We start from the raw sequence: 24,321 nt of genomic DNA, 5'->3' as shown, positions 1-24,321 counted from the left end.
TTAAAAAACATTGTCCATGAATTTTCAGGTTTTTTTGTTTTGTTTTGTTTTGATTGTACAAGCCAAAAAAAAAAAAAAAACTTGAAAGAAACTTTTTTGAATATCAAACATAATAAATTTATTACCACTATTTAATTAACTAATTGTTTAGTTGTATTTTTTTTTTTTAGTTTCTTTTTTTTTTTTTTTTTTTTTTTTTAGGAAAAATGAAAATTTTGAAAAATTTCAACTTGCTCCGAGATTGGGAAGTGGAAGAAATAACGAGTTCCAAATTTGTACCAGACAGACAGACACACAGACAGATTGTGTTGATATAATGGCTTTATATTTTTTGTAAAAACAGGGAGGATAAAAACGCAACATTTAAAACATTTTTTTTTCATGGAAATGTTTTTCAGAGATGTAGATCAATATTATTACATTAGGTTGTCTATTCCGGAAGTGGTAATGGATGTAAGCACTCCACTACCTATAAAATGCTTCCTAATGGCATGCGTCTCAAATAGCCTCTGACAACCAGTCCAACTCCTGGCCTTCACATGTGGCTCAGATATTGAGTCCGGCGGAACTGTTTTTCTCTAAAAGGAGGAAGGAGAATCTTTCCAAGGCAAAAGACAGAGAGGAAATGGAGAAGGACGTTGAACGGATCTTGTGTGGTGCCCCAAATAGTCCAACAGGCTAGGTGAAGGTGTGGCTGAAGGAAATGTTACAAAATTACGATAATAAAATTAGGATTCCATCGTGCCCTGCGCTACATACACACAAAAGTAGGAATTTATTTTTAAAATTGACTTTAAACATAAGAGCTTTACTCAGAGTTTGGGTTATTTACACAAAACATACCCAGATTCTGTGTTTTTTTTGTTGTTGTTGTTTTTAACCAACAGACGTAGCGACTGAGTTATAAATGATGCCGACAAACAATGTAGTTCATGAATGGAATGTCCCATGACTTGAAATTAGAACAACTCCGTCTGTCTGTCTGTCTGGTAAAAGAGTGTACACGTTATTTCTCACACACCCATTCTCAGATCAAGCTGAAACTTCACACAATTATTTATTGACATAGACAAGACATGAGTTAATAAAACAAAGTAACCAATTAGACATTTAATTACTGGTAATTTATTATTTTGTTTAAAACCAACAAGGGAAACTAATACTACAGTATTCACATAAATGGCTACATTTGTTGGGTTTAGTCCCATTAAATTATTGTTAACGCTATTTCTCCCTTACGCATTCTCCGATCAAGTTAATCCTTTCCCTTACAAAAGTACTCTATTATTCAATTTATTATTGGTAATTTTTTTTTATATTGTGCGATATCGAATAGGGGAGATAATATTTAAATTATTGGTAAACATAGTTTTAAAGGTATGGTTCTTCTCCTTTGGATAAGTTTTATTTTTTGTGTTATTTATTTTAAAAGGATTTTTTTTTTTTTTAATTTTACTTTTCTGCATAATACGTATCCTGGTAACGACATTTAACAAACTAAAACAAACAATGATTCCATTCACAGGACTTTTCTGTAACTGTTTGGTGTTTGTATTTTCTTTAAGGAAGCTTGAGTCTATATAATTAAAGATGTGTACATCCGAACATATCGTACATTATTTAATTGTTAAATACGTCCTGGTTGAAACATGAACATTTTTATTATACGGAGTCTTAATTGGGGAAACAAACCACTAACGCAAAAAAAGAGGCGATTTATGTTAAAACAGAACGAATGAGAGTTGGCAGGATTTCGCGAAACAATACGTTAAAGGTCTCATTATACAGAACAGGCTACTGCAGTGGCGTAGCTAGGGTAGGTGGCAACCCCTTCTCTTCCTTGCCCCATTAATACAAATTGTAAGTCTTTTTTTTTTTTCATGGTATTCTTCTTTTTCTTTTTCAATTATTTTCAAATATTTTCAATTATTTTCAATTATTTTCAATGATTACACAAGAAGCTCATTAATTACGTTTTTTGGATCGGTGCTTAGTAATAATAATAATGATAAAAATAATAATATCAATAGTAACAAATTTTGTTTACCTTTAACGAAGCTCGACCCTGGCAGTGTCAGATAATGAGCATTGATTCAAAATAATAATAACTGACCTCAAAAACACATTCGAAGCTCTAAGCTCTACTAAGAGAACCTTCGTTGCCTGTCAGAGGAGAGTACTGTTGTGGATCTGCCATATTATCCAACGATTTCTCCGACAAAGGTCTGTACGATGTGCAACAAGCTATCGGTCTAAATTGCCCTCAGGTTATGATAGATAGATAGATGGATAGATGGATAGATAGATAGATAGATAGATAGATAGATAGATAGATAGATAGATAGATAGATAGATAGATAGATAGATAATAAGGCTAGTCTTCGAGTCCGAAGATTAGTGTGGAATGCAGTATTTCCCGTGGCTGCACAGTCCCAGCTGTGACCTACATATTTTGCCACATCCAGTGCAAGCATATATCATGGACATACGGTGGCAAGACCGCACTACAAACAGCGATGTCCTTACGAACGCCGGTATGGACAGTATAGAGATAGCTAGATTAGCGACAAATGAGCATCACATCATTTGCAGAGTATCTAATGATATTCTATTTAATTAGTTCACTAGAAATATTTTAAATGCCAAGCTGCTTTGGTCTATCTTCAAAGTTTGCCGTTTCTGTAGCGAGTGAGGTTTTACAGTTTAGGGCTTTTTGCTCCACGTCAAAACTTTTCCTATCTCAGCCGGACGATGGAACTGCCAGGGTGAAATTAAGCTAATGTATTAATGTTTTTTTTTTCTTCTAAATTGCTAGACTTTAAATACTAAAAAAAAATGTATGTCACCAGGGTTCTAACGATAAAAGGCTATTAGTTGTGTTTCACATGATCTATATTTCCTAAAGCCATGTTGGTATGGAGTAAGGACATTATGTTTGTCTAAGTGGTTTATGATGTTGCTACATATTATGTGTTCTATGATTTTACATGTGATGCTGGTAAGTGATACTGGTCTGTAGTTTCCTGGGTCTGATTTTTCTTCTTTTTTTAAATAGAGGGGTGACATTAACTTCTTTCCAGTCCCTTGGTACTCTGCCCTGGTTAAGAGATGCCTGAAAAAGTATTTTGAACACTGGTGCTAGCTCATTGATTAGTTCTTTGAGTAATCTAGCTGGAATACCATCAGGTCCAGATGCTTTATTAGATTTGATGTTAGCTAATAGTTTTTGGATTCCCTTTTCTTGTACTTCTATATCTCCTATGTTGTCTACTTGGTTCAAATTAAGTAATATGTCTTTGTCTCCTGGGGCTGAGAATGCTGATGCAAAGTATTTGTTTAGGATGTTTGCTTTAGTTCCATTTCATGTCTACGTAAGTAAGTTAGTTACTGCACATATTGCAAACTTCTTTGCGTACAGTTACACACCATTTTAATTAAGACTATCGATTATAGCCACGCGATCTATCTGACTGTACTAATTATCAGGGTGTACGAAAACATACATAGAAAGGGAGAAAAAGGATTTAGGTTAAAGTAGAATTACATTAAGCGATGCAAGGGTGAGGCAGAGAGAGAGAAGGAGAGGGCAGAGAGAGAGAAGGAGAGGGCAGAGAGAGAAGGAGAGGGCAGAGAGAGAAAGAAAAAAAACAGAGATAGACAACGACAGGCAGGGAGATGAGAGACACACACAAAAACGTACAAGAGAGAGAGAGTGAGAGAGAGAAAGACTGAAGAAGATGCAGACAGACGGAGAAACACACATACAGAGAGAGAGAGAGAGACTGAAGAAGATGCAGACAGACGGAGAAACACACATACAGAGAGGGTGAGAGAGAGAGAGAGACTGAAGAAGATGCAGACAGACGGAGAAACACATACAGAGAGAGAGACAACGACAGGCAGGGAGAAGAGAGAGACATAAATACGTACGAGAGAGAGAGAGAGAGAGAGGGAGAGAAATACTGAAGAAGAGGCAGACAGACGGAGAAACACACAGACAAAGAGAGAGAGAGAGAGAGGGGGGATGGCGGGATAGAGAGAAAAAAAAGTTGAAAGAGAGATGGAGAGAGAGACAGAGGGAAGGAGGCTGAGAGATAAAGAGAAACACACAGACAGATTTTGAGAGAGAAAGTCAGATAGAGAAAGAGACGGAGAGAGAGACTGAGATAAATATATACAAAGAGATACAGATCGTCAGAGAAAAATAAGAGACAGACAGAGAGACAGACAGTTAAAAAGTAAGAGAAAATAAACAAAAAGAAATAGTGTAGAAAAATGGCACATAAAGTCAGACATGTGTCTCATTGAAGGAGAACACTGGATCCGAACACCAAACCTTAAAGAAAAAACTGAAAAAACCTAGAACTGTGTTTTAATGTTCACGTTAAAAAATGCATACACATAATGGGAAAACATTCAACGTATTAACCACGTAGGTTTGGACGAAGCATTTAGGACATTCATAGGTCTCTACTTAAACACTTGTAAACATTTTAAGTCACGATTCTGATGACTTTGTTTTTTAATTTAGATCGCTTAAATGGATTTGGTACATTAAAAGAAAAAAATAAACAAACACCGAGTTCATTGCACTTGCGGAGATGGAAGATATGTGCTAGGATCCCTTCAGATAGGAAAATTGTTTTGACAGGCAGGTAGAGGGAAGCATTTAATGAGTTTAAACTCTAAAGTTTCAAGAGAGCTAGTCTCAACTCTTACAACAATTTACAATGATTACTTCATTGAAATTTACGGTGGCTGAGTGGTTTAGCGCCTGGCTTCCGATCCTGTCATCCCTGGTTCGAATCCTGGTGAAGGCTAGGATTTTGAATTCCCGTATTTTTCGGGAGTCTCTGAGTCCACCCAACTCTATTGGGTATCTGACTTAAGTTGGGGAAATTAAATGCGGTAGGTCGTTGTGCTGGCCACATGACACCATGCTCGACAACCGTTGGTTAAAGAAACAGATGACCTTAACATCATCTGCCCTATAGATCGCATGGTCTGAAAAAGAAAAATTTACTTATTTTTTTTACTTTACAAATTGACACTAAATTTTATTTTTATTTTAGCCGTTCTAAAGGGGTAAAAAAAAAAGGGCTAATCGTATTTGTGTAGTCTTTTCGTCAGACCGTCTGTCCGTCTGACTAGTTTACATTTCATAGAACGAAAGCGGCATTGTAATTATTATTTCGCAATCGTGTTTGTTTGTTTGTTTGTTTTACATGTATCGGATGTTCCTTCAGAGTTAAAGATAGTTTACTTCCTAGTCCAAACCTTCCGCAAGACGACGGGGGATGGGAGCGGTCAGGATTTGAGCCCTCGACCATCGATAAATTCGAACGACAGTCCAGCGCGCAAACCGTACGACCAGGCAATCATCCGACCATGTTTGTTCGTGATCAACAATAACAAAAACTTTGACTCGCATTTTTTACCAAAATACTAACCCACAGTGGCCGTCTGCGAGTTTAGGGGAATTCACAAACCAACTTTGGTATCTCTAGATTTATAATGAATTAGTAATAAGTCAGACATAATTGAGAACCATCGTAACAAACACAATCGATATTAGACTTGATTTGTTTTTTCAGTGGCCCGATTTCGATTCTTCCATTTTTTTTGTTTCTTTGTTTTCTTAGACTTTGTTAAGACAAAATGAAACGACCATTTCTTCTCTTGTCTGTGGTATGGCTGCTCATCATACAAGGTAAAATATGTATATTTTGGTAGCCAATTAAAGTCTGTAAATTCGATGGTTAAAACTGCTTGTAATTACCAACTTTGGCCTGCGCTAGCCTTATACTGTTTCAGAATACTGAAACAGTATAGGGCCTACATAGGCCTAAAATATATATAATTATTATTTTATATCATAATTTGTCTCGTGAAATGTGATCTCGAAAATCCCGGGTTCAAACTCTTCCCGCCGTAATCCTCCGCCATCATGTGGCAGGTTTGTTTGGCTGATATAATCCTTAATATAAAAGTAGGGAAGATGAAATCTCTACCTGGGACCATGATATGCTTTCCCCACCCCTCATAAGCTATACGTGAGGTGTACACAGGATGACATTCACCAGTAATCTCCTTTTTTTTTTGTTAAAGATACTAGAAATTACAAAGAAAAGTAAAGTTCCCCTTTTAGACCTTGCGATCTATGGGGCTGATGATGTAAAGGTCATCTGTTTCTGTGGCCCACGGTTAACGAACAGGACGTTATGTGGCCAGCAGAAAGCCCAACTGCCTTTACTTTTCCCTAACTAATTTCAGATACCCATTAGAGCTGGGTGGACTCAGGGGCGCCCTAAAGATCCCGAAAATAAAAATACCTGTCTTCACCGGGAATCGAACCCGGGGCCACCGGTTAGGAAGCCAAGTGCTTTACCATTTAGCCACCGCGCCTCCTACTATAAATTAAATCAGTATTAAAACCAACACTCACGTTATAATTTGGTTTAACAAAAATAAAAAAAAAAGAAAATTAAAGACCAAAGTAATCCTAAATGCTGCTGGTAAAATCATTGGCAAAAAACAAACCCCATTTGGGCAGTTGTTTGAGACAAACATCTATAAAAAAGCTAACAAGATCCTCGAAATAAAGAATCACCCTTTGTGTCAGGATTTTGTGATTTTACCATCACAAAAGAGATACAAGACACCGATAGCAAAGACAAACAGACACAAACACTCTTTTGTTCCCCTGGCAATCAAATCATTAAATAAGAACAATCTGGTATAAACTTTGTCACGTGTAAATTATGAGTGCGTCTGGTGTGAATGTACACTTTGGTTTCTTAGAGTTGTAATGTTTTTTTGTTTGGTGTAATGCACAAATTGTAAGACAAATTTCCCTATGGACAATAAAGATTATATTATTATTATTATTATAAAAAAATATCTCTTGTTCTATAGATTAAAAATACGCTAGACACAAATACATATACAAAACATGCATATTTAACATTCTTCTTTTAAGAAAAAAAATACAATGAATAAAAAACAAATGTGATCAAAACATTTCGCACCACAATCTCCCATGCGCCAAAACGGCTGCTCCAAAATAACCAACACGCCAAAACGGCTGCTCCAAAATAACCAACACGCCAAAACGGCTGCTCCAAAATGACCAACACGCCAAAACAGCTGGGACATTTTTTTTTTCTTCCATTTCCAATAATGGGATTAAGTTGAAACTTTGCATGTGACAAAATATAATTAGTTAATTAATTATTGGTGATTATAAATTTTGTTTGATATCGAAATAAGGGGGCTAAATACTACTTAATAAGAGATTTGGATGTATATATGGATTTTTTCCCTTTATTGCGTTTTGTCAATTTTTTTTTTTTCATTTCACTTACCTTCTCGGATTAAAGTCGATGACGATGCACGGAATCAATCCAAACAATTAACCGATTAGTTTATAAATTACCACTAATAAATAATTTTTCTTTGACATAGCAGAAAGGGAGCTAAGCCTTGCCATTTTCATATTAATTGCAGTGATTAGCGGTTCTGAACCTCAGATAAGCTTTTATGGTGTTTTTTTACATAATCTTTTTTGTTTAACTTGTTTCTTTTTTTTTTTAAATATTATAGCACTTCTTGTACGTTTTAACTCTTCTTCTTCAGAGTCTACAACAGATGCACAGGATGCCGATGACGACAGTCGATGTGAAGTCGGCTGTGACCTTGACACCAACGACCTAGTTTGCGGTTCGAACAACAAGACGTACCGGAACGAGTGCGAGCTGTACGCGGAGAACCGCTGCTATCGTCGCGCGAGCCCTTACCTGACTGTCGCCTACAACGAGGTTTGCACTCGGAGCAGAAGATGCAAAGACAGCTGCGAAAATAGCACGAAACCGGTCTGTGGCTCAAACCTCAAGACCTACCCCAGCGCTTGCCATCTGTACGCCGAAAACCTCTGTCTCCAACCGAAGAACCCAGTGTATATCGCGTACACTGCCGAATGCGCCAGAGGGCGCTGCCTGTTTGCTTGTTTGTACGTGTACGATCCAGTCTGCGGCTCCAATAAGAAAACGTACGCCAGCAGCTGTGAGTTATATTCCGAGAACTGTCGCCTGAGGCCGAACGGGCCGTTTGTCACAATCATCTATCCTGGGGAGTGCGATAAAACACCTTGCGATATCAAGTGCAGCATGGAGTACAAGCCAATTTGCGGAGACGATTCCATCACCTACTCTAATAAGTGCCACCTGGACGCTAAGAACGCTTGTAATGGACCCGATATTACGAGTGTCGAAGTGTCATACGAAGACGAGTGTTAATGGGCAAGGGTTCAAATCTTAAAAACGCAGTATGAGCTGTGAAAAAAAGCACAAATAAACACGACAAATGAGTTTTTTTTTTAGTTCTGACCTATTTTTCCCTTGTTTTTTTTTTCTTTGCAGTGAGCAGGGCCGCATTTGGCCGATTTTTAATGATTTCTCCAAAATGGGCCCCGCGCCTGGCAGGGGCCCAGCAATTTACATTTACCTTATCACTATCAAGGAGACAAGGTGGCTGTGTGGTTAAGCGCTTGTCTTTCAAAACTGGGGTCCCAGGTTCGAATCTCGGAGAAGAGTCGGATTTTTAATTTCGGGACTATTAAGGCCCCATGAGTCCACCAAAGGGTACCAAACATTAGGTGGGGAAAGTAAGATCTGAAAGGGGTATTTTACTTTACTGTTTCACTGTCAGTCCTGGCTCTTGTCACGGGCTTCTTAAGCTGTAAGACTTAAAGGGTCAACATATGTAGCGTATTGTACAATTGACGTAACTTTAATTATCCCACCTGGTGCCTATAGCGTTTGAGTTGCTTCCTATGACAATGTTGTGTTAGAAATGTTGAGACTATGATATAAGTTGTTATTGTAGAGGAGAAAAATGAAAAAAGGGGGGGGGTCAGCTTTAATGCATCTATTAAATTTGGCCCCCCGCATTTCGTATGTCCGGACCTGGCAGGGAGAAATCATTTCCAAAAAACTTGAGTAGAACCTTTTTAAAAGTGAAGCTACACAAATTAAAATACTGCTGTGTTAATTAACATGAAGCCTTAGTGTAAGTACATCACTGCATAGTTTTTATTCATGACTTGTTTACCAAATACAATTACTGAAAAATTTATTATTGTATGTATGTGAGGATATTAATAATCTGAGTACCCTGTGAAACACTGAAGTCTCCCAAGGTCTCACCAAACTAAACAAAATATGTTAATATATGCAAGCTTAATATAAACAAGCAAAATATAAAAACAAAATACTTTTAAAAAAAAAAAACTTATATAAGGAAAAACCGAAAAAAAATACTATAATACCTCTAAACACTGCAGGATTTATCTTCCTTTCTATATAAATATAACAAAATTAATTACCACTGATTAATTAACTAATATTTGTTTGTCGATTCATGTGTGGTCACCAACAACGAATATGTGTGCAACGTTTCCCCTTGATCAAAACTAGGAAGTGGGAGAAATAACGTGTATAAGATTTGTACCGGACAGACAAACTGACAGATTGACTTTATATAAGCTTTGTATGAACAAATAAAGGAAAATCAGATTAAATGAACTAGTAGAGCTACTCTAATGTGTCATTTACCTGAACATTAATGAAGTATATTTTAATAAAGGTTATATAAGTGAATAGGGACCTTCACAGACGTCCTGTCGTCATTGGCTTTCATACGGTCCTGCTCTTTATACTTAAACATACAGCAAGTCTTGTTTGTTGTGTGGATGGCGTTCGACAGGGTTTGAACCTTGGACAATCGAGACGACAGTTCAGAGTGACTCCAGAGTCCATCCCGTTCGACCAGGTATCCATTCAAACAAAACTGATATCATTCTTTTACAATGTACCTTAATAAGGCAAACGATCTATATATATAATTCTTTTCATGGCTCAAGAGTTTGGACCAGAATTAAAGGAAATATCACTCTTTTATTTCTGCAAGTCGGACTAGAATTACCCTACAAAAAAAAGAGGGGGGAAGAACAAGTAGCATTCACCCGTCACAAAATATCAGTGCCGGACTTAACCGTTGTGACCAATAAGTCATGGAAAGATCACTCTTTTTTATTTTTTCTACCTCAAGTAGTTTAAGCGGAGAAAAAAAGAGGAGGGAGGAAAACAAGTAATCTACTCTGTATTCACCCGTCACTAAATAGCAGGGCTGGACTCAACCGTTGTGGGGCCCTATGCGAAATGGATGTGGCGGGGCCAAGTTTGGGTAGGGATACGGATAATAAGTGAAAATTAAGAAATGTGTATTAGAAAATAAATTCGTCTTTGCATTTTATTCATTCTTTACTACCTAAAGAATTACTTTACGAGCTTCGGGTGTAGCGAAGCCATATAGTATATCATACAAATTCTGTTTCCTACATATATGTAGCTCAATAGCAAGAATTACTAAATATTTCAATCTATCCTCGAGAATTCTTCATTAATTTGAGGCGCGAGAAGCTTCTTTCACCAGATTACAAAATTACGGGCATTGCATAATCATAGCGCGTAGGATTGGCATTTTCCCTTTTAAATGACACCCCGAAATAACAAATATTTGTCTATATATTTCAGGAAAGTTTTTTTCTTTTAGTTTTCAAAAGATTTAATAATTTCCAGAGATTTCCATGACATTTTTCGTATATTTTGCAATATTAGGAGATTTCAAGGAGCTACTGGTAAATGAAGAGGCTGCGGGAATTCTGTTATAAATTTATAAAATGGTTTAATTTAATAATTTAAACACCTAGAATTAGCGCGGGTCCTTTGAAAGTGCGGAGCCCACTGCGGTCGCATAGGTTGCAGTGGCCTAAGGCCGGCCCTGCAAAATAACGGCGTATGCTACGCCGTGGGTCGACTAGTTTGTTTTTAAAGTAGCTGAAATGTATTATTGTTTTTTTAATTCCTTTCTCAAGCTATTACCCATGTACAAACTAGAGTTTGTCGCTCTGACAAATGTGTTAGCAGCCCATGCTTGTAAACATGTTTTGATTCCCTTATTGTGACTTAACCCTTAAAACGCGTGTGGTAGTTTAGCCTCTTAAACATCATAATTGTGTATGCACTCATTGTAAAACAGTTCAGCACTTTAAGGGTTAAAACCTTGTTTTTAATTAACAAAACTAATGCTCATTTTTTTTCGTTTTGTTTCGTCCCTTGTTTCTGTGACATGTTTTTAAGGCTATTCATTGGTTTCCTTTATTTGCATAGTAAACAGTCCATGAAGCGAGCATTCCGCTTTAATCGTACCTTATTATTGTGCGCTTTATTAACTAAGTCAAAAGATTAATAGTTGGGACCGCATGTCTCTTGTAGCTATGTCATTGTATTTTCTGATTTCAAGCGCTTACACTCTTCTTCTAAAAGCTTAAAAAATTACATTTTTTATGTGAAAGACTAAAAGAATATGGGAACCTGGATTGCTACCAAAGCCATGTTGCTTATTATGGTTTCGTGCTTACAAGGTAAATGTTGTTATTACATTAATTGTTTTATAAAAGTAGCCAGTAATTAAGTCAAAATAAATTTGGAATTTTTTTTTAATCTTCCATATCAATTTTGATAGCAAGTGCAGTATTTAGCCTGGGTACGTAGATCCATCTGCGACCTACTTATTTTGCCTTAATTGACCACGATAACCGTTTTATCGAGAGTGGTTAGTGAACTAGGGGTGATGGATACATGATGTGTACATAAGAAACAAATATAAAGACTTTCTACAGAACTTTTGGCTAAATCTTCCTACTTTTAGTTTAAGAAAGAAAGAGAGACCGAGAAAGATAGCGATAAATATAAATATAGCCTAGATAGATAGATAGATAGATAGATAGATAGATAGGTAGATAGATAGATAGATAGATAGATAGATAGATAGATAGATAGATAGATAGATAGATAGATAGATGGTATCTGGTCAATTGTTCGCGCGTCAATTGTTTGCGCGTCAATTGTTCCCCCGTCATTTCATCCCCGGTCACTTTATTCCCCGGTCATTTCATTCCCCGGTCACGTCATCACCAATTAAATATTTTATATATAAATATGATTATGTAGAATGATCAAAGGCCTAGGTGTCACACAAGTAGAGGGAATATTTTGAGAGAGAAGTGCGATTACAATAAATATGATAGATATAGATAGATTGATCAGAAGATAGATAGATAGATAGATAGATAGATAGATAGATAGATAGATAGATAGATAGATAGATAGATAGATAGATAGATAGATAGATAGATAGATCAGAAGATAGATAGATAGATAGATAGATAGATAGATAGATAGATAGATAAATAGATAGATAGATAGATAGATAGATAGATAGATCAGAAGATATATATATATATATATATATAGATAGATAGATAGATAGATAGATAGATAGATAGATAGATAGATAGATATATAGATAGATAGATAGATAGATAGATAGATAGATCAGAAGATAGATAGATAGATAGATAGATAGATAGATAGATAGATCAGAAGATAGATAGATAGATAGATAGATAGATAGATAGATAGATAGATTGATAGATAGATAGATAGATAGACAGATACATAGATAGATAGATAGATAGATAGATAGATAGATAGATAGATAGATAGATAGATAGATAGATAGATAGATAGATAGATAGATAGATAGATAGGCAGGCAAATAAAACATCAATTCTTAGTTTAACAAATTATTTGAAAAAAAAATGTATATCTTTTTTTTTTCTTTATACATTCCCAGAAAGCATTGCTAAGTGGAACAGCCTGGCTTACTTTCCAAATAAAGACTGTAAACTAGAGTGCTCATCCGTGTATGAACCAGTGTGTGGAACGAATGGCCGGACCTACTCCAACACCTGTAGGCTTGACCTTCGTAACTGCCGTAGAGAGGACAGTCCCAAAGTGACCGTCGCTTATTACGGAGAGTGTGCTGGCAGAATGCCAGCAGGAAACCGCGTGAGATAGCTGACCCCTGTGACTAGCTCTTATGTGACGAGATTGACCAATGGACATTTCGCTACAATTATAATGCGTTTTATTTAGACTATCCCGGTGTTATCTGAGACAAGAAAATGTTGTTTGTAAAATTTTGTGTATGTTTCGGATGTTGAAGATAATCTACATCCTAGTCCAAACCTCCCGCATAACGACTGTGAACGGCAGCGGGCAGGGTATGAACCCTGGACCATCGAGACATCCGAACGACAGTCTAGAGCGAATACGGCACGACGAGGCGACTATCCTGGAACAGGATATTCTGTTTGAACAAAAGTCAATTGAATGTTGTTATTTTTTTTTATACTTCGAAAGATTTAAAAAACTCTTTCATCCCACTATCGGTCAGAGTGTTACAAGATCATCTGTCATCATCGAGAAGTACATAGAAGTCTAATTCATAAAGCGCTGGTTGTGAGTGTATGTGTTTCATGTGTGAATGTTGTTCGTATTTGCATCTATAATGTTATTGTACAGTAGTTACGCTGAGGTTGTCAATAGTAGTGAAACTGAATTTCCATTTGATTGGATCAATAAAAATTATCTTATCTTATCTTATCTAAAGTTGCAATGACAAAAAGGGAAGTTTCACAATTTTGCAAATATAAGAAGGTCGTGTGCTAAAAAAAAATAAAATAAAATAGTCATATTCTTGTATTTATACAATTATTGTTTCCTCCAGCCCAATTGGAAGAATTAGCGATGAGAGGTGGATGAAGCTCAGCTAGGGCTTTCCCATGTATATATATATGGATTAAGTTTGTGTCCTCTTCTCGAGATTTCGTTGCTGCATGCTTTACGTTAAGAATTGATGACTGCAATTGTATTTTAAATGTCTGTACAACGTTATATGATTCTGTTATGCACTTAGCGAGATGGCAATAACGGTGGCAGCAGCAACAACGGCGGCAAGACCAATAGAGCCAGCAAAAACATCAACAGCTGCAGCATATTTGGCTAAAATTGTCACAAAAAAAAAAGAATAAGTCAAAAATCTATAATTAAAAAAAAATAGCTTTAAAAATATGATGTGTACTTTAATTTAGGATGTAGGCCTATATTTTAAACATAGGAAATTTTAAATACATGATGCAGACTTTGAACATATGATGTATATTTTAAACATAGGATGTAGACATTAAACATATGATGTATACTTTAAACATATGATGTATACTTTAAACATATGATGTATACTTTAAACATATGATGTATACTTTAAACATATGATGGATATTTTAAACATATGATGTATACTTTAAACATATGATTTTTTACTTTAAACATATGATGTTTACTATAACATAAACACAAAACTCAACTTTCATGTCCACAAATATGTTAAATAAAATAAAATGTTAACTGTTATCTTGTAATAAAGTGGTGTTTTTTTTTCTATCTCTAAATTAATTGATAAGAACAAAAAAGAAAAAGAAAGGGAAGAGAAAAAAAAGAAAGAAAAGAAAAAAAGAGAGAAAGAAAAAAAAAGAGAAAGGAAAGAAAAAAGAGAGAAAGAAAAGAAAAAAAAGGGAAAGAAAAGAAAAAAAAAGAGAAAAAACGAGAGAAAGAAAAGAAAAAAAAGAGAAAGAAAAGAAAAAACGAGAGAAAGAAAAGAAAAAAAAGAGAAAGAAAAGAGAAAAAGAGAGAAAGAAAAGAAAAAAAAGAGAGTAAGAAAAGAAAAAAAAGGGAAAGAAAAGAAAAAAAAAGAGAAAAAACGAGAGAAAGAAAAGAAAAAAAAGAGAAAGAAAAGAAAAAACGAGAGAAAGAAAAGAAAAAAAAGAGAAAGAAAAGAGAAAAAGAGAGAAAGAAAAGAAAAAAAAGAGAGTAAGAAAAGAAAAAAAAAGAGTAAGAAAAGAAAGAAAACAAAAGTTCCAATGTTATTTTAAATTCTTTTTTTTTTTCAAATTCATCTTTACTTCGAGATGTTATTTGTTTGTAACAATAAAGAATGTACTGGTTTGTAACAATTACCACTTCAAAATACCACTCCAATACAGACTTTTAGGCTAGCTCAAGTATTAGTTGTGTTTCTAAGCTATATTACACCATTAAGAGTCATGAGGTCAGCTTGTTTTTTGTTTGCGTGAATCCTAGCTAAGTTTGTCTCGCAGGTCGACCACCTCAACGCCAGGTAAGCAAGTGAAGTCCGTCTTGTAACTGCTGTGCATCAGAAGGTAAACACAGACCTGTCCACATTTATAACATTTCACATTTACCTAAGGGGGAATAAATCGTTGGGAGACGTGACGGAGTGAAAATGTTTACAGAGTACAGAGGATTTGTATATTAACTCTTTACCTCCGTAATTCTTTGTGCACATTCAGACGGAATTTCTCATTTCCCTACTATTTCAGTACAATATTATGATTAAGGTTCAACAGCTTTGTTCTTTGTGATCAGAAAATGTTTTATTTTGGTATAGAATTAAAGGGGGATGCATGCACCTTCTATATAACATAAAGTTTTTAAAATTAAACATTAATTTGATTTAATGAGGTCAAATCAACGATGATACCGTCGATTAGGAGAGAAAGAGTTAACGTTAATCAGTACAATTTGATTAGTTAGTCAGTACAATTTTATTAGTTAGTCAGTACAATTTGATTCTGTTCAACATCCGGTATATGCCCTTGAACAAATTACGTACAGTGTGATGATTTATGTTTCTTTATTGCCGGATATTTCTTCTTATATTAAAATGTAAATGTTTGTTTGTAAAATGTTTTACATGTTTCGGATGTTCCTTCAGAGTTGAAGATAGTTTACTTCCTAGTCCAAACCTCCCGCAGGACGACGGGGGATGGGAGCGGGCAGGATTTGAACCCTCGACCATCGATAAATCCGAACGACAGTCCAGCGCGCAAACCTCACGACCAGGCAGCCATCTACGGTTTAAAACCTAAAACAGCATCATCTTGCCAGAGATGTCTATAAACAACTTGACAACAAACGGAAGAAACATCTGTGTTCTTTTCATTCTTCTTGATTAAACTCCTTCAAACTAAACATAAACGTAGACTTTCAATTTAAAGCCAACTTGATTTAAATCTCTTGAGAATATAAAACTTTTTTACTAATACAACTTCAATTGTTATAACTTATTATTTAAACAACTTAACAATACAACTTGAACTATTGGACCCGCATCTGTTTAAAACCTCAGTACAACACAAGACCAGTTACAGTGCAAGGACCCAGACTAATTAGCTTTCCCCTAATTTATACTTTTCTAAACCGTACTTTCCAGAATCATATAAACCTGTCCCATGAATATTTATTTACTATGACCTTCTAGAAACTGACGTATGCTATTTTTTAAACCTCTTTCCCTGATTGAATGATTAGAATTCATGTGTATTTGTTCTGCGTCTTCTTTGAATTGACCCCGGTTTCTAGAAACAGATCGAATTAGGTCACAGTATCGATTCGTGACATACATTAAGAAAGATAACGCGAGATGAAGAAATGCAGAGGTGATAAAATGAAAAACGCAAGTTATTTTTAAAAAAAGAAGATGTTGAAATAAATTGTTGTAATAAACACAGTCAAGGACGCTAATGTGAACGTTAACTGTTAAATAATAAAAACAAAATGTAAAAGATTCTAGAAATAGAAAAATCACCCATTGGGTCAGAATTTGTGATTTTACCATCACAAAAGAGATACAAGACACCGATAGTAAAGACAAACAGACACAAACACTCTTTTGTTCCCCTGGCAATCAAATCATTAAATAGACAGCTTTTTAACATAGGTGGCAAGAACGCACTACAAACAGCGATGTCCTTGCGAACGCCGGTGTGGACAGTAGTATAGAGAGATTTCTTATGGTCCGACATGTGAACTGGGCAGGGCACGTATCCCGTATGGGAGACGAACGTATACCAAATACAGTCTTTTTTTTGGTGAGATAAAAGTTGGTCGACGTAACAGAGGCGCCACACGGAAACGCTTCAAAGATCAGCTTAGGCGTCAACTTGCTTTAACTGACATAGAAGACAGCACCTGGTTGCATGCTGCATCAGAACGAGACAGCTGGAGGTCACTCACAAAGGCCGCGGGATACACATTTGAGACCAAAAGAAAATCAGCTGCTGAGGACAGACGCAGACAACGAAAAGAAAATCTAAATCGACCATCTGTGGACAATGGCTATGCTTGATCTGGAAGAGGCAAAATATGTAGGTCACAGCTGGGGCTGCGCAGCCACAAGAAATACTGCATTCCTCACTAATCTTCAGACTCGAAGACAGGTCTTATTATAGCTATAATGTTTTGTTTGGTGTAATGCACACATTGTACGACAAATGTTCTTTTTGAATAATAAAGATAATTATAATAAGGACAGTTCCTCCTTTACAAAGATGATAAAGAGAGATAACTTTTCTCTTAATAACCAATGAATTACACATTTAAAAAAGAACATAAAAGAGTTATCCTTCCCTACCCCCCCCCCCCCCTCTTCCCAAGATTCAAGAAAAGCGAAAATAATCCTGTATCAATCTACTCAAGAGAAAATACATTTCTAGTTTGGGGATAATCAAATGTTAATCTACTTAAGAGTATATAAATTTCTAGTTTGGTGACATAGACCCAGACACGGTAAAATTAACAGACGACAGTTTGGACTAGAATACTGGATCAAGTTAGAGATAAGGTACAGGAAACATTTTAATTTGGTGATAAAGATCCAGACTTAAAAATAAAACATTAAGCAGTCTTGACTAGAATACTAGATCTAGTAAGAGGTATGTTATAGAAGATTCTAATATAGTGATTTAGATACACAACTTGAAACATAAAAGGACAGAGCCTAGACTAATGCACAAAATGCCTCTAAAGGTTTATTTTTTACAATACCTCTATTGAAGTCAGAACTACATGGAACCAGGAACCTGGAATCTGCACGGACGCTGATCGCAAAAAACAGTCAAACCAGTGTTTTCCCGAGGTGGTCAACGATCCGTTTTCAAGATCCGTGTACAGGTTATTGAGCCCACCCACCAAGAAGGTTCCAGGTTCCAATAAGTTATGAGTTGAATAGAGGTATTGCAAAAAATATGAAATCAATGGATTGATTACTGAAATATATGACTTTTATATTTAGTTGATTTTAAAGACTCGGTATGCACTTGTTTGAAGAGATTCTTGTTAAGATAAAACGAAACAGAAAATCCTGAGAATCCTGGTTAAGCGAATATAGGCCCATAGATCTTGTACACCTTTTAAATATTCCAATGATAAGCGTTAAGATCTAGACTTAGATACGATGAGCAAAAGTTGCTACAACATTAATTTATTATACACTTGAAACAATAAAGCCTCACATTCGGAAATTCCCGTGAGCGAAAGTCCTTTAAAGAACGCGACAGTCCTTTCAAAGCCGATACTAGACCTAGACCTTTATCTAAATCTCTAGCCAAATTTAATTATTTATTTTTTTTTTGGCTTGAAAAGTTATAACGGTCTGACTAGAGCTTTCCCAAATGTGGCCAACGTGCTAGTAATTCTTTTCTCAGCGATATATAAAGTCTAGCTTCTTTGCTGACTTTGCATTTTGTAAATTGCAACATTCGTTTAAACGTTAAATATTGTCTAATTTAACTCTTTCTCTCCGTAATTATTCACCACATTCTGGGGGAGTCAACGTTGGTATCGTCCGTTAGGAGAGAAAGAGTTAACATGAAATAGACAAATGACTGATGTAACGCTGTCTTAAGTCTGAGGCCTGTTACTGTGATTAGCAGCGAATATTCATCTACGCTGACAGATACACACTCACACTGACACATAAGACATACACATATGGCGTGACATGAACACACTGAGAAGTGTTTACTAGAATTATTTACAATTTCCTGATTTGAGCTTGTCAGATCCTGTTCCATTTAATTTCACCCAGTTCCTAGGGCCCCTAAAAGAGACCCTCTTAGCTTGACTATATAAACCTGTTAGCGCATTTAACCTTTACCAGAAGAAGTCGGTCTGAAGACAGCTGTAGGCAGAGGTTAAAAGGTAATAATTTTATTTTTCATTATTCACTCCCTTTATTTTCATTTCAAGAATCTGTGAGGACTTCCTCTTTCACCTCTGTACTAGTCACGTGACCTACTTTCTTTTCATCTGTTTGTTTCTCTCTGTTTTCTAAGCTCCTTCTTTTTCTTTTTCTAAGCTCCTTTTCTTATTTCTAAGCTCCTTATCTTTTTTCTAAGCTCCTTCTCTTTTTTTCTAAGCTCTTTCTCCTTCTTTTTTCTAAGCTCCTTCTCCTTCTTTTTCTAAGCTCCTTCTCTTTTTTTCTAAGCTCCTTCTTTTTTTTCTAAGCTCTTTCTCCTTCTTTTTTCTAAGCTCCTTCTCCTTCTTTTTCTAAGCTCCTTCTCTTTTTTCTAAGCTCCTTCTCTTTTTTCTAAGCTCCTTCTCTTTTTTTCTAAGCTCCTCTTTTTCTAAGCGCCTTCTCTTTTTTTTCTAAGCTCCTTCTCTTTTTTTTTATTCAAAATGTCACTCTTATACTTATACATACTCTCTCTTTTTTTAAATTCTTGATATCTTTTATTTTATTTTTTGTCTGTCTGTCTGTCTGCCTGTCTCTTTTTTTTCTCTTGCCCTTTGAACGTTTTTTATTTGCTTTCTGCATTTCTGATCCCTCCTTTTGACTTTCACTCTCTCTTCATTTCCGAGTCACTCCACTCTCCCCTTACACTCTACATCTTTGTCATTGTCTCTCTCTGTCTCTCTGTCTCTCTGCTCTGGAAACTTAAAATTTCTTTTTTTATTCCCTTCTTTTACTTTCTTTTTTTTTTTCTCTTTTTTTTTTTTACTCATCTTCTTGGTACAAAATGTTATCAATCCCTGACTGGAACTTTTTATTTTTTAATCAAAGGGAGAGAATGAAAATAATTCTTTAAATTTAATTACCTTCCCATTGATCTCCCAATACTCTCAATACGCTAACAAAAGAAAGACTATGTACATGTAGAGGCCGCACTTTGCTTATTGATCAGAATTGTACACTTCTTACATTCTAGAAATGGCATTTGACCAAGCTTATATCATCTCTGCCTGTCTTCTAGGAATTTTGTGCACACTATTTCGCCCACATCCATTATCGGTTCATGTTGAAACTTTACACAATTATTCATTGGGAGGCTCGGTGGCTGAGTGGTAAAGAGCTTGGCTTCCGAACCGGGGACTGGGGTTCGAATCCTGGTGAAAACTGGGGTTTTTATTTCGGGATCTTCGGGCGCCTCTGAGTCCACCCAGCTCTAATGGGTACCTGAAATTAGTTAGGGAAAAGTAAAGGCGGTTGGTCGTTGTGCTGGCCACATGACACCCTTGTTAACCGTAGGCCACAGAAGCATCTGCCCTATAGACCACAAGGTCTGAAATGGGAACTTTACTTACTTTTACTATTTCGTTCACACCCATAATCCTTCAATATTCAGAGATACGGATAACTTTTTTTTATGTGGTTGATTTTGCCCCCTTATATAATTATAAATTAGGGTCGTGTGGTTGAGAGGCTTATCATTTGGCTTCCGAACCTGAGTTCCTGGGTTTGAATCTTGGTGAATACTGGGATTTTGATTTTCGGTAATGTTAGGGCTCCCCTAAGTCCACCCAACTTTAATGAAAACTTCACTTTAGTTTGTGATAGTAAAGGCGGTTGGTCGCTGTGCTGGTCACGTAACAACCTGCTCGTTAACCGCTGGCCAATGAAACTAATGATGTTAACGTCATCAACTCCTGGATCGTAATATCTGAAAGGGGAAACTCTACTTTCACATTTGTAACTAATATTATTTTAATTTTAGTTTTGTAAATGTGATAATTTATTTTATTTCCTAATAAAATATTATACTTTTATCCACAGGAAGTCTATAAAAAAAAAAAAAAAAGAAAATGAAAATCGCTTTCATCCTTTTGTCTCTGACTTTCGCCACCATTATATTCAGCCAAAGTAAGTCTAGACATCATGTTAATAAATGCATACTTTGGTTAATTATAAAAGAAAATTAAACCGGCATGATTTAATAAATGTTATGGAAAAACAATTCAGAAAAAAGTACGAATCAAAAGAAAATTGTTATTTTTAAGAAATTAAGTTTCAGTTTTCCTTTCGCTTTGTTAGCGGCCCCTGAAAGGGGAATAGACGCTATTAATTTTATGTGGTCTGTCTGTCCGTCCATCCGTTCGTCCCGTTTAGATATCAGAAACTAAAAGAGAAAATGAAAATCAGACATCATGATAATTTAGATCATTCAAAGTCCTGATGCAACTGTTCCTTTTTACTTTTCCGAAAGTGAAGCATTTAATTTTTATAATTATGTATGCAAGCATATTAAAAACATAGATTCATCACTTTTTAAAGAAAAACTTCAGGGGAGGTAAGCTTCATTCATAAATTCTCGCATTGGTACAAAAAATTTGCATCTAAGGTCGCAATGGAAAAAATATCAATATATTATTATAAGAAATATTTTCCATTTACTAACTAACTCATGGAATTAAATACTGATTGAAATGTTGTTGTTTTTTTTAAAAGAAACAGTGTTACGTGAATTGCATAGAGATCGATGTCCTAATGCAATAATTTATTTGTGGACACACAAGTTATTTGAGATTGTAAAACCCTTTATAATAGATTTAATATCTCAATAAAAGAGGAAATGATTTCATCAATGGAAGCAAATTACACTCCCTGCAGTTTGAGGTTGGTTTAATTCATTAGCGTTAGATGCCTACCATGTAAAACATTTTCAAGCCTTTTTTTAAATCATCGCTAACAGATAAATTCCGAAATTGTATTAAACAACAAAACGAGCAAAGCAACTCCCTTTCGAAATCCAGCAAAGCTGAGCTTACAATAAGAGTTTAACATGCTGCTCATTATTTGTTTCACAAAACTTTTTCAAGATAAGCTTATTTTAGGCATGGCTTTGTATTTTATCTACAGATTTTTATAATTACATTTAAATATGAATGAAATATTGTAGGCTTAAATTTTAACAAGCTGTTGCCTTTGTAATACAACTCACAAGGTGAATAATGAATAGATCTGGATTATCTTTAGCTATATTACTTATGAAGCATTTGTAGCGTCCAACCACTGACAATGCCCCATATGTCGCACACAGGCTACTAGAGAGTTTTCGTCAAGACCGACTTGTGTCGATGTATTCATCGTTTAAAAAAAGTTAAAATATTGTTTTATAGGTTAGCTTTAGCGTTGTAATTTTTTTAAACATTTTTTTTAACATTTACATATTAATATATCAAACTAATGGATAAAATAATCTATAACCTAAAAAGCGTATTACTTAGGTTTTTTTTTTATCAAATCATAAATGTTTAAGCGCGCAGGAACGAAAGACAATAGTAACCCTTCAATTACAAAAACAGAGTAGTAATTTAAACATAGAAAATCAAATTCCCGAATCAATTTCTAACGTTGTTTCTGTTCTTAAATTAGAAGCAAGCTAACTCTAGTTTGTCTATATTTAGCTAGCCAGCGTTAATTTTGAAACAATTTGTTATTGTTTTATTTCAGTGCACCTTTAGTTTCTTCTTTCATCCTTTCATCCCCCTTTTATTCCCAGCGCCCCCTACCGCCCCCTATTGTGCTTAGCGCCCCCTACCGCCCCTTTGGCAACCAGCGCCCCCTAATTTCACGAAATTGCCCTAAGGGCGCGCTAGCGCCCCCGTTGAACCCGTTGAAGACACTGCACTAGATAAGACTAAATAGAGCCCATATCTATATCTATATCTATATATATATAGTATATATATTATAAATGTATTAATATTTTGAACAAAATTTTAATTATTAATGCAATAGCTTATCTTCTGACAGCTAAGGGATGCAGATTTATTTATTATGTAAACAGTAGTATCACATTAAGAAGTCAATTGGATACGAACAAAATAGTACACCATAACTCGGTACCAAAAGGCCTACTATTCCTGATCCTATTTCCAGTTTCTGAGATCCAAATGGGACGGACGGACGGACCGACAGACCTAAACAAAACTAATAGCGGCTATTCCCCATGCCGGGCCGCTAAAAATCAAAGCGCTTTGTGTTAATTTCTCTTTTAACCCATCCTAAAGACATGTCGACTATTATATATAATATTATTTGTTTCTTATAAACATTGAATCTTATTACATTATTACGCTTATCATTTCACAGACGTGAACGCTCAAGGCTACGGGAACCCGTGTAACAGAGCGTGCACCCGAGAGAACAACCCAGTTTGCGGCAGTAACGGCGTCACGTACAGCAACCCTTGCTTACTAAGAGTGTTTAACGACTGCGACAACCTGAACGGACCCCCTGTGACTATCCAGTACTACGGAGAGTGCAGAAGACCTCGACCTGGAGGCTATTAACTGGAACAAAGCTCCATACTTTTGTGACCTAATTGCGCAGGGCGTCACGTGAACTTATTAAATGTAATATGAACTAAGAAATGTGTTGTTGATTTTTTTTGAGTACTTGAATAGAACACTCATTGTCATTATGAACATCATCTGACCTTTGACTATTGTCATAGGGGACTCTGTGACAGTTCGCGTAACCAAATCCATCCATTTTTTTCCCCTGTCACTGACTGTTCTTAGCTGGATATCAAGAGAGAAGCCGGTCCAATTTTCACAAAGCTTATATCAACTCACTCTGTTTTATTGTCTTTCTGGCCAAAGTTTTTACACGTAATTTCTCGGTACCCAATCTTTAATAAAGCTGAAATTGAAAGTGGTTGCCGTTTTGTCTTGAGAAGACTGAGAAGGTTTGAGCCATGAGATCGAATTCAGGCCCTTTTTTATTTTTATAAATGCTTTTTTATTGTAAGCCTAGAATAGATCTATTACAAATTCAATTACATTCAATTCTATTACAAATTCAATTACATGACTGATCCAAACTAATACAACTTTGCTTAATATAAGCTTTGTTTTTTTAAAAAGTATTTTTATAATTTTTTTTTTGTTTACGTTATCCATCCTGCTTTTCTTTGGACAATACAATAAAATCTTTTAAATACGCGTCGACCTAGTGACAAAATAATTTTTAAAAATTCAAATTGCCATTGGTAGACTCAAGATGAAACTGCAAACATAGGCCTACAGAGTTGGAACTAGGTGTTGGCTGTAAGATGTCAATAGCCGTATGTAGAATACTCCTTTAATATTGCTGGTGTCATGTGACCAGCTTTGGTCGTGCATAGGGTTGTCAAAAATCTTCGCAATAAAAAGGAGGATAAAGAAAAGGGTAAAAAGGAGGACAAAAGGAGGACAAAGCCTTGCAAAGGAGGAC

General features: G+C 35.6%; 1 protein-coding gene across 1 annotated transcript; it reads left to right on the top strand.

The window, feature by feature from the left end:
* The first annotated feature begins 5,566 nt into the window (after nt 1–5,566).
* On the top strand, nt 5,567–23,477 carry LOC106065471 (four-domain proteases inhibitor-like). Its single transcript, XM_056017672.1, has 3 exons — nt 5,567–5,710; nt 7,636–8,292; nt 23,197–23,477. The coding sequence occupies exons 1-3, from the start codon at nt 5,659–5,661 to the stop codon at nt 23,394–23,396; spliced, it is 909 nt and encodes a 302-aa protein (XP_055873647.1). The 5' UTR covers nt 5,567–5,658; the 3' UTR covers nt 23,397–23,477.
* The last annotated feature ends 844 nt before the right edge of the window (nt 23,478–24,321 follow it).

This window comes from Biomphalaria glabrata, chromosome 18, assembly GCF_947242115.1.
Source record: "Biomphalaria glabrata chromosome 18, xgBioGlab47.1, whole genome shotgun sequence".
Lineage (NCBI taxonomy): Eukaryota > Metazoa > Mollusca > Gastropoda > Planorbidae > Biomphalaria > Biomphalaria glabrata.
The sequence above is the reverse complement of the archived record's forward strand: the minus strand, read 5'-3'. Positions and strand labels throughout refer to the sequence as shown.

Coding starts and splice junctions, on each gene's coding strand:
- LOC106065471 (XM_056017672.1), top strand. CDS start 5,659: ATGAAACGACCATTTCTTCTCTTGTCTGTGGTATGGCTGCTCATCATA. Junction 5,711..7,635: donor ATGGCTGCTCATCATACAAG/GTAAAATATGTA, acceptor CTTCTTCTTCAG/AGTCTACAACAGATGCACAG. Junction 8,293..23,196: donor GTCATACGAAGACGAGTGTT/AATGGGCAAGGG, acceptor ATCATTTCACAG/ACGTGAACGCTCAAGGCTAC.